Source organism: Mustela lutreola, chromosome 6 (genome assembly GCF_030435805.1).
Source record: "Mustela lutreola isolate mMusLut2 chromosome 6, mMusLut2.pri, whole genome shotgun sequence".
Classification (NCBI taxonomy): Eukaryota; Metazoa; Chordata; class Mammalia; order Carnivora; family Mustelidae; genus Mustela; species Mustela lutreola.
Window position 1 is genome coordinate 84,502,088 of NC_081295.1, and position 8,392 is coordinate 84,510,479.

General features: G+C 47.3%; 1 protein-coding gene across 4 annotated transcripts in view; it reads left to right on the top strand.

Moving 5' to 3' along the window:
* C6H6orf89 (chromosome 6 C6orf89 homolog) overlaps positions 1-7,936 on the top strand; it is a 48,858-nt gene extending 40,922 nt beyond the window's left edge. For all 4 annotated transcript variants that reach the window (XM_059177793.1, XM_059177794.1, XM_059177792.1 and 1 more), the window contains exon 8: positions 2,287-7,936. In XM_059177793.1, the coding sequence (XP_059033776.1) occupies positions 2,287-2,381 (95 nt within the window). In that variant the 3' untranslated portion in view covers positions 2,382-7,936. The remainder of the gene's footprint in view (positions 1-2,286) is intronic.
* The last annotated feature ends 456 nt before the right edge of the window (positions 7,937-8,392 follow it).

Below are 8,392 nucleotides of genomic sequence, written 5' to 3' on the forward strand. Positions count from 1 at the left end.
CCTTGGCTCCATGATTTCCCAACTGTGACCTGTTCTGTGCATTATTTTCTAAAAATCTGTTCCAAGAAAACAGGTCTGAATCAACTGCTGTCCGTAGCAATCAGTTTGATGGTAGAGTTTTCTTGGCAGAAGCAAATACCAAGTGTCAAAATTGCCCTCTCTGTTCCTCCTGTCTCACGAAGCTTAGGGGAAGCTTAGCACCCATGACAGAGCCCAGGCTAGTTTTCCCAACTGATTCCTTTTCATTTTACCTCCACAGAAGACCCTGGTCCCTGCTTCCCTTCATTTGGAAGTAGGGTTTAGACTGCAAACTATGACAAGCTTTAATCCACGTTACATAACTTGTTTTAGTTTAGAAATGAAAATAACGTGCAAATTAAGCATTAACTGATAATGGAGCACAGCTGGCCTGGCCTTTGGGAATTACTGCAAAAAAGAGGATTTTTGTGTAGAAATTGTTCTAAAGCTATTTTCCTGTAGTGGAGGTGACCCTTCCGTGAGGCAGGACTATTGCACAAGTCTGTGTGGCATTTGGGGTTGAGTGTGTAGTGATGTTTGAAAAAGCTTCTGTCTAATGTTCTACAGAAGTCTGACAGTTCAGACAACTACAGAAATATCTCAGTTATCCAAAGTTTAGGTTTCTGGAGCCCACAGACATCTAGAATGCCAATTATAGAATTAAGGGGAATAAATGGGGAACAGGTATTGACCAAAGAAGCTTTGAGCATCAAAGGCTGGTGGGAGTAGTGCAGAAAAGCCTCAGATCCAGAGCGTGATCAGCTGCTGTGCTCTGACTGGCTGATTTGCTGACCGGAAGGAAAGGAGGCCTATGGGTAGCAGTGTCCATGAAAGGCCAGCCACGGGACAGCAACGTGGGGAAGGGATGGGGGCTTGACTAGAACCAAAGGAAGAGGGCAGGTCTGGGAGAAGAACGGGGTGGTGGGGGTTAAGGAGGTCAGCAGGCTTCTGAGCAGTGGAAGAAACAGAAGCCATGACTGCAGCTGCCACAGTTAAGGACAAGAGGGCCTCCTGGGTGGCTCAGTCGGTTAAGCGTCTGCCTTCGCCTAGGTCATGATCCCAGGGTCCTGGGGTTGAGTCCTACATCAGGCTCCCTGCTTAGCAGAGAGTCTGCTTCTCCCTCTCCCTTTGCCCCTCCCCCTGCTTGTGTGCGGTCTCTCTCTCTCAATAAGTAAAGTCTTTATAAAAATACATAAATAAAGACAAGGACAGGAAAGCAGAACCTGACAGCAAAGGGGAATAATCCAGTGCTGCTTGTAGGATGGGGGCATCTCCAGCACCTTTGGGACCCTTAAGAATCACACTGGTTTTCTGGTTTTCGACAAAATAAGCGTTGTCCTCTGAAGGCTGAGGGGAAGGGGACAGGGACACATGTCACCAGAAAACCTGTGCTGAGAGGCATTTTCAAGAATGATATAGGGGTCAGGCCTCAGAGGCTGACATTGGTGAGCCCGCACATGTGCTGTGATTGAGGAGTCACTGCCCATGGTGACCTTTCTTGAGTCACCAAGTAGAAGTTGAATTCTGTTCAGTGCTCTCAGTTTAAAGATAGGTAAGGCACATCATACTCTAGAGATTATTGAAGTATTCAAGTTTTTAAAGCTTTTAAGTTTATAGCAGGTCACTGTTTCCTGAAGAGTTCTTCAGATCACTCATGACCTGGGGGTGGGAGCACGAGCCCCTTAGAAAGGCTCTTGGCAAATAGGGCTCTTGGGTCCTTTAATTTTGGGAACCGTCTGTCTTGTCATTACATAGTACACGTTAGTGTACCAAAGGCTCCAGAAGCCTTGATGGAACCTAGGTTTCTCAGACTGACTTGACCATGGAACCCATTTCCCTTGGACTATCTTTCAGGCCGATGCTGTTTGCAGAACATGATTTAGGACATGCTGGTTTGAGCTAATCTGGAAGTTCTAGAGACAGTGTTAGAGATCACAGGAGGAGAATTGAACTGGGGGGGTCCTGCTCCCCCTCGGAATTCATCCTGTCTTCTTGCTGATAAAGATGACATGGGCCTGAGAATTGATGCCCAGCTCCAACCTCATTTGGTATATCCTGTCCTTTTAAACCTGTTGAACTGAGTCCTCGTTCCCCCAGCAGGTGGTGGCAAGGAGGCACTTTGGTTCACAGTGACTCCTGCCGGATGTCAGTTTGCACAGAGGCCCGAGCACTGGGGGTGTTACTCGAGGCAGACCTGCCTTGCTCCTGCCCACAGGTGTGCCTGGTCCCTGACATTTACCTGCTGTCCTATTGCTCTTTCTCTATAAGGTTATGCCGGTGCCACACACTGGAAGGTCTACGTGATAGCCAGAGGGGTCCAGCCTTTGGTCATCTGTGATGGAACCACCCTCTCAGAACTATAGGAAACAAGAACTGGACAGAGGAACAACTTCGAGAGCTGAAGATCAGATTGAAAGGGGAGAAATAAAAACGATGAAACCACTTTCCAAGGTCACTTAGTTACCTGCCCTGTGCATGCGTGTATGAGCCAACCATATGCTGGAGGCCATGGCCAGAGCCTGGCCCTCCCGACTCTTCCAGCCTAGTTGCTTGGCCAAGACTTTGCCAGTACCTACCTGTGAGGGATTGGGCTCTTCTATCTTCCACACCTTTTGGAACCGCAGCCTCGAGGCTGCCCCTCAAGCAGGAAAAAGGATTGGTGCCTTCCCTTACTTGCATGGCATGATCCCTTCTGCTGGCTCCCTGGCCACAGAGAGGGCAGCCTGCAGGTCCAGACTTCAGAGCCGTCCCTCACTAGGTGGTCCTGCTTGTCCTTTCTTCCTGGCCACACCACCCTGTACTTCTGTTGAAAGCCATGGCTGATTAAAGAAGTCATTGCAGTTTCCCCAGCAGCACAGAATCTAGAATCCGTGAAACAGGATTAAGTAATCTCATTGCACTCAAGAAAAGCACCGCTTTCCCAGTGTCCATGACTCTTGGAGTTTCAGTGATGCCAGGTTGGAGTGTGATTATAATTGAAATGGTAATTCCTAAGGTAATACTTGCCTCCATTTGATCAAGTTCTTAGGCCTACCCCCACCCCCACCCCTTCTCACTTGTCTCGCAGAAGCTGGACTCCCCGTCCTCCCTCGCTGGCAGGTCCAGAGCCCTGGACTGTTGAGGCGGCACAGCTTCTGTCAGCTGGGTTGGTTTACCAAGTGTCTTCGGAGGGGATGAGTTAGAGTCCTGGCCTGGGGAGAGGGTGCCTCCCCGGGTTTGATCTTTTAGGGTCCAGCTTTCTGCAGGGAAGATGTTTTACAGATGTGTCAAGCTGATGTTGTAATATGGTTGGGGAAGGAACTCCAGACCCAACGTGTTTGCCAGCTGGGTGTGCGACTCTGGGATCCTCTGTCTTGAAATCATTTCTTTCTCCTGGGAAACAAGGTGAGGTATTTTTATCGTTTGTAAAAATATAAAGCTATGTTCTTTCAGTTGGGTGATTCTCTATGCTCACTGTTTTCTCCCAAGTGCTTTTAATATGTATTAATCAAATGGTGTAAATAAGGGCATACTTTTCTTCCTCTTTTTTCCCCCCTTTATTCCTTTATTGATGCTGCTATTTTGATACCTGGCCTCTAGTCATGCTGTCGCCAAGCTGAAGAAAAAAGCCTGACTATGGCCCTTGGTTCTGAATCGCAGGAATCAGATGAGTACAGGCTTCATGGCAGAGTGGATCAGAGGCAGACAGTGGCGAGAGAAGGGGGTGTGACTCCTTGCAGGGTCCTTACTCTGCATCCTTGGAGGTGGCCTTGGACCTTATCCCTGGGCTCTCTGTTAGCACATCTCCTGAGTGGCGTTGGGGATCAACAAGGCACTGAAAGTCTTGTTTGTAGGCCTGTAAAGGACAAGAATGGTTCACAGAGCTCAGGGTGGAACTAATTGGCCTCTATGGACTTGAGTGAAATTAGGATAAATGGTACCTGAGGGAATTTTTCCTTAAACAAGTCTGTGCCTTGTGTGGGTTAATACAGGCAAAACAAAATTTTTTGTAGATATAAAAGTCATGCTGCTAAGCAGTTATGATTTAAGAGGTTTTATTTCAGAGGGATCATCTTGAGGCCAGCTTTGCGCAAGCTTTTAGGGCCTTTGCAGTGTCCTTACCCCTGCTGCGCATGGAGAAGAATTATATGTAAACAAGTTCTTCAGAGTTTTCTTCGTTTGGGCCCTTTGGGTTAACAAACGAGAGGGTTTCCTAGAAGAAAAAGAAACTTTTGGTGACTGAGATTTCTGTTTTGTCTTTATGAATTACCCTGTGTTCCTTCTCCATTTCACTCCTGCCCTTCATACCTTCAATGTTCATAAAATATCCGCTTCAGCTCAAAACTTTGAAAACTGAGAAACCCTTGTATGTGTTGCTGTTCTGAGGTCTCTCCTGGAAAGTCCCCTAAGCCCCTGAGCTGTCTACAGTTTAACCAAAAAAATGGTGTGGCAACAAAGAAGCAGAGATTTTCGTGCATTTCCTACTCTAAACTTAAAGTCTATCCTGTTCAGAGTTGAAGGTCAATTTCTGTTAAGGGGGGAATTTTCTGAAGAGAGTTTTCCCCCTCTTAATTACTGGATACGTAGAAGTAATTTGCCTTCTTCTCAAGGCAGTTCTGACAAGCAGAATACAGGAATGGCTTCCCTCAGGAATGGCCTAATTGGCAGCCCGAGGCCTTGTGTGAGGATGCTGCTCACCTAGCTCTCGGCTTTTTGGGGAAGTGGCGGAAGTCCCTCCATGTCACCCCGTGTGCAGAAGAGTCATCAAGATGAGGTGGAAGGGTGGGGGGCAAGTATACTTGTCCAATATTGGTAACACATTATACCTGTTCAGGCTTATAAAAAGAGGCAGAACTTACCCTCTCCCCACTCTCAATTTTTTTAGGGAAGGGAGGGAGTAAAATAATATGGTTTTGAGCATAGACTCTAGGGGCACCTGGCTAGCTCAGTCGGGGAAGCATGCCACTCTTGATCTCAGGTTATAAGTTCGAGACCCATGTTGGGTGAAGAGATTACTTAACAATAAAATCCTAAAAATTAACAAACAGAATCTTCGTATTTGATGAGAAACAAAACAGTTTTAAGAAATGGGCAGGTTATGGGGGCGCCTGGGTGGCTTAGTGGGTTGAGCCTCTGCCTTCTGCTCAGGTCATAGTCTTGGGGTCCTGGGATCGATCCCCGCATTGAGCTCTCTGTTCAGCAGGGAACCTGCTTCCCCCTCCCTCTCTGCTACTTGTGATCTCTCTCTATATATATCAAATAAATAAATAAAATCTTTAAAAAAAAAAAAAGAAGTGGGCAGGTTTGGGCTCATTTTCTAAGGATAAGAATAGTAATGTTTGTCCAGTCCATTCTAAGAGGGCCTCAGTCTCCGTGGTCTCCTTTAATCATTACTTAGTCCTGTCAAGTAGATGTTAAAGCTTCATTTTTCGGAAAATCTGGGCTTAGAACAGTTACCTGCTGGTCAGTAGGTAGTTGGTTTTGCAACTCAGTTTCGCTGCCTCAGCACAGCCTGGTGCCCAAGAACCAATTTATGGGTTTATTGCCTGGGGCGTGTCCCCACTGGGTCAAGAGAACCTCGGGGTAGGGTCAGCAAGTCAGGAACTCTTCAGGGTTTGTTTTCAAAATTGTTTTAGAAAGGGAACAAAAGAGGATCTAACCAGATGACTTTTATAAAAATCCTTTCACTTTCTCCCTCCCCATTTGAAAACTCTTTAGAGTGAGCGTGGCTGGAACACAACTGTGTCCAGCCATTTTCCCATCACACATGTTTCCAGATGTGTGACCAGAAGAGGGACTTTGCCCAGTTCTAGTTGTGGCTCCCTTTAGAGTTTACCTCACTTGTTTTTCAGCTCTCCATTTTCTCATCCCTTCTTCCCAAACCCAGCTTAGGCCTCTGTGTAGGAGCAGTTCGTTTTTTAAAAAACTGTCAGTCTCGGGGCGCCTGGGTGGCTCAGTGGTTTGGGCTGCTGCCTTCAGCTCGGGTCATGATCTCAGGGTCCTGGGATCGAGCCCCGCATCGGGCTCTCTGCTCCGCAGGAAGCCTGCTTCCCTCTCTCTCTCTCTCTCTCTCTCTGCCTGCCTCTCTGCCTACTTGTGATCTCTGTCTGTCAAATAAATAAATAAAATCTTTAAAAAAAAAACAAAAACAAAAAACTGTCAGTCTCCTTCGCTGCCACTGATGGCCTCACTCATTTTAATATAGTCTGGGATGAGAGTTTGTTCCTTAACCAGTGGCTTCCATAATGAACATTATTTAAAAGCCCAAAGCAAATGTTCATTTTTCACCTAATCCTTGCCTGCAGGAGGTGGCCAAGTTGTAGGGGAAAGAGCCAGAGCTCTCTGGTTGCATGAAGAGAAGTGATCATGACTTTTTGAGAATCAGTTCTTAATCAGAAGGGTCTTTTAGGCTTTTGAGCTCTCCTAGTGATGGAGGAGAAACTCTCCTGAGTTCACAAGTTCACACTCATCCCTAAGTGGTAACCCATCCCTAACTAAAACTTGTCAAAGGAAAGCAATGCAGAATGTGCTTTAGATGGCATTTCCCCCCTTTTTTAAAATTTTAAATTTGGGTTAACATACAGTGCAGTATTGGTTTAAGTGGCATTTTAGATTGGGATTCTTTCTGTGTTTGGAGCTATGCATGTTGTACACAGCGCCGACAGGTGTTGGGACCAGGAGGCCAGGAAGGGGCCAGTGCTTATGGGGATGACCCTGTAGCGAATGAAAAATGGGAGGCTCTGGATATAATGCCGTGTCACCATCAGCATGCGTCTCCCCAGCCTCCCCACCCCCAGTCTCCCGATATCTTCCCAAAGAAGCAGCTTCCACAAAAGCATCTCCAAGAAGATGGACAGGTGCTCCCCTGTTGTGCACCACACCCAAGTCGGCCCACCCTTGGACACAGTATGGTTTTATGCGCTGGCCTTGGTGAGAAACTATCCAGCCAGCTTGTCTCTCATCCAGGTCCCTTAGTGTCTGGTTTCCCTGCCCTGCATAATTTAAGCATTAGAGCTAAGTACATCTGTCATTTTCCTCTCTCCAGAGACTGGGAAATGTCCAGAGCTTTTCAGAAGAGCGGAGAGAATAAATATTATGTAACTCCTAGAGTTAGGCCTGGAACCGTCCAGACATGGTGGGACTGGGGCTGAGCTGGATACCACTCCCCCTCCACTTTGTGTGTCTTTTAGTCGGCGTGGATCCAAGCGTGAGCTCCAGCTGCAGACACCTGAGCAGAGAAGGGAAACCAGATTAGAGTCAGACAGAAACTGGGGAGTCAGGCCATCAGGGTGTGCCAAACTTTATTTACATTTCCTCACAACAGCTCTGTGGGATAGAGGAGGTCACCCTGTGAAGCCACCTTTACTCAAAGATCAGCTGTGTCCCAGCCTCCAAACTCTAGCCCCTCAGGACACTTTTGGCCCTTTCAGGATCAAGCTCTTGCCCACAAGAATTCATGACAGGCTCAGACAGACACAAGGCATTCCCAAGCCCCTAGTCTCATCATGACCGGCAACTTTGCCCCCAAATTACTTCTCATAGTGTCCCCCCTCAGAAACATGCCAGCTGTGATCTCTTCCCTTTCTCCTGCAGAAAGGTCAGTAACAGGTGCCTAGGCTGGGGGAGCAGACTGGAGGGCAGAGCTAAGCCAGCAACTCCTGCTCAGCCTCTTCCCTGCCCAGGGATAGGCCTTGGGATAGCTGCTGTGCATCTTCAGGGAACCAGGGAAGGTCCTGACAGGCAGAGGGAGACGGATACCTGTCCCAACCGCGCATGTGTGCTGTTCTAATATGTGTTCGGTGCAGAATGTTGATGGTTACTTAATGTACTACAAACTTGTAAAGACTTCTGCCATGTAAAGAATGTATGTAAATTAAAGTTTTATGTAATGAAAGCTCTTACTTTTGCAATTAAAATTGTGCATGTTGGTTGATAAGAACTTTCCTATACTTGGTGTCATTCTTAAATTTCCAGATTTCTCTTCCCCCATAACTCAGGAGACATCTAGCCACATCGTACTCATTAGGCAGCCCTGAGGTGCCTTTGGGAGCCTCCCCGTCACCTGTCCCTGATGACCCCGGTCCTCTCTAACATTCTCTCCCAACTTTCCCAGATTTCTCTTTTCTTCCTATCCCTGCACTTTGCCCAGAAATCAAATGAGACCCTGGGTGCCTTTTTCTGTCTCTCCAGCCAGCTGCATATGATCCAGATGCCATCACAGTGTCACCTCCCCTCTGGATGTCCTTGGTTCTCGAGGGAGATCAGCCAGGCCCCTGCTGGCCCATGGGAGCCAGCTGCCACTGATCAGGGCCACTCTTGGCACTCAGTTAACCTTATAGTGCAGGTTTAAGTTAAGTCATTTTGTTGTGTTCACATTTTTTGTGTGATTTCTTTT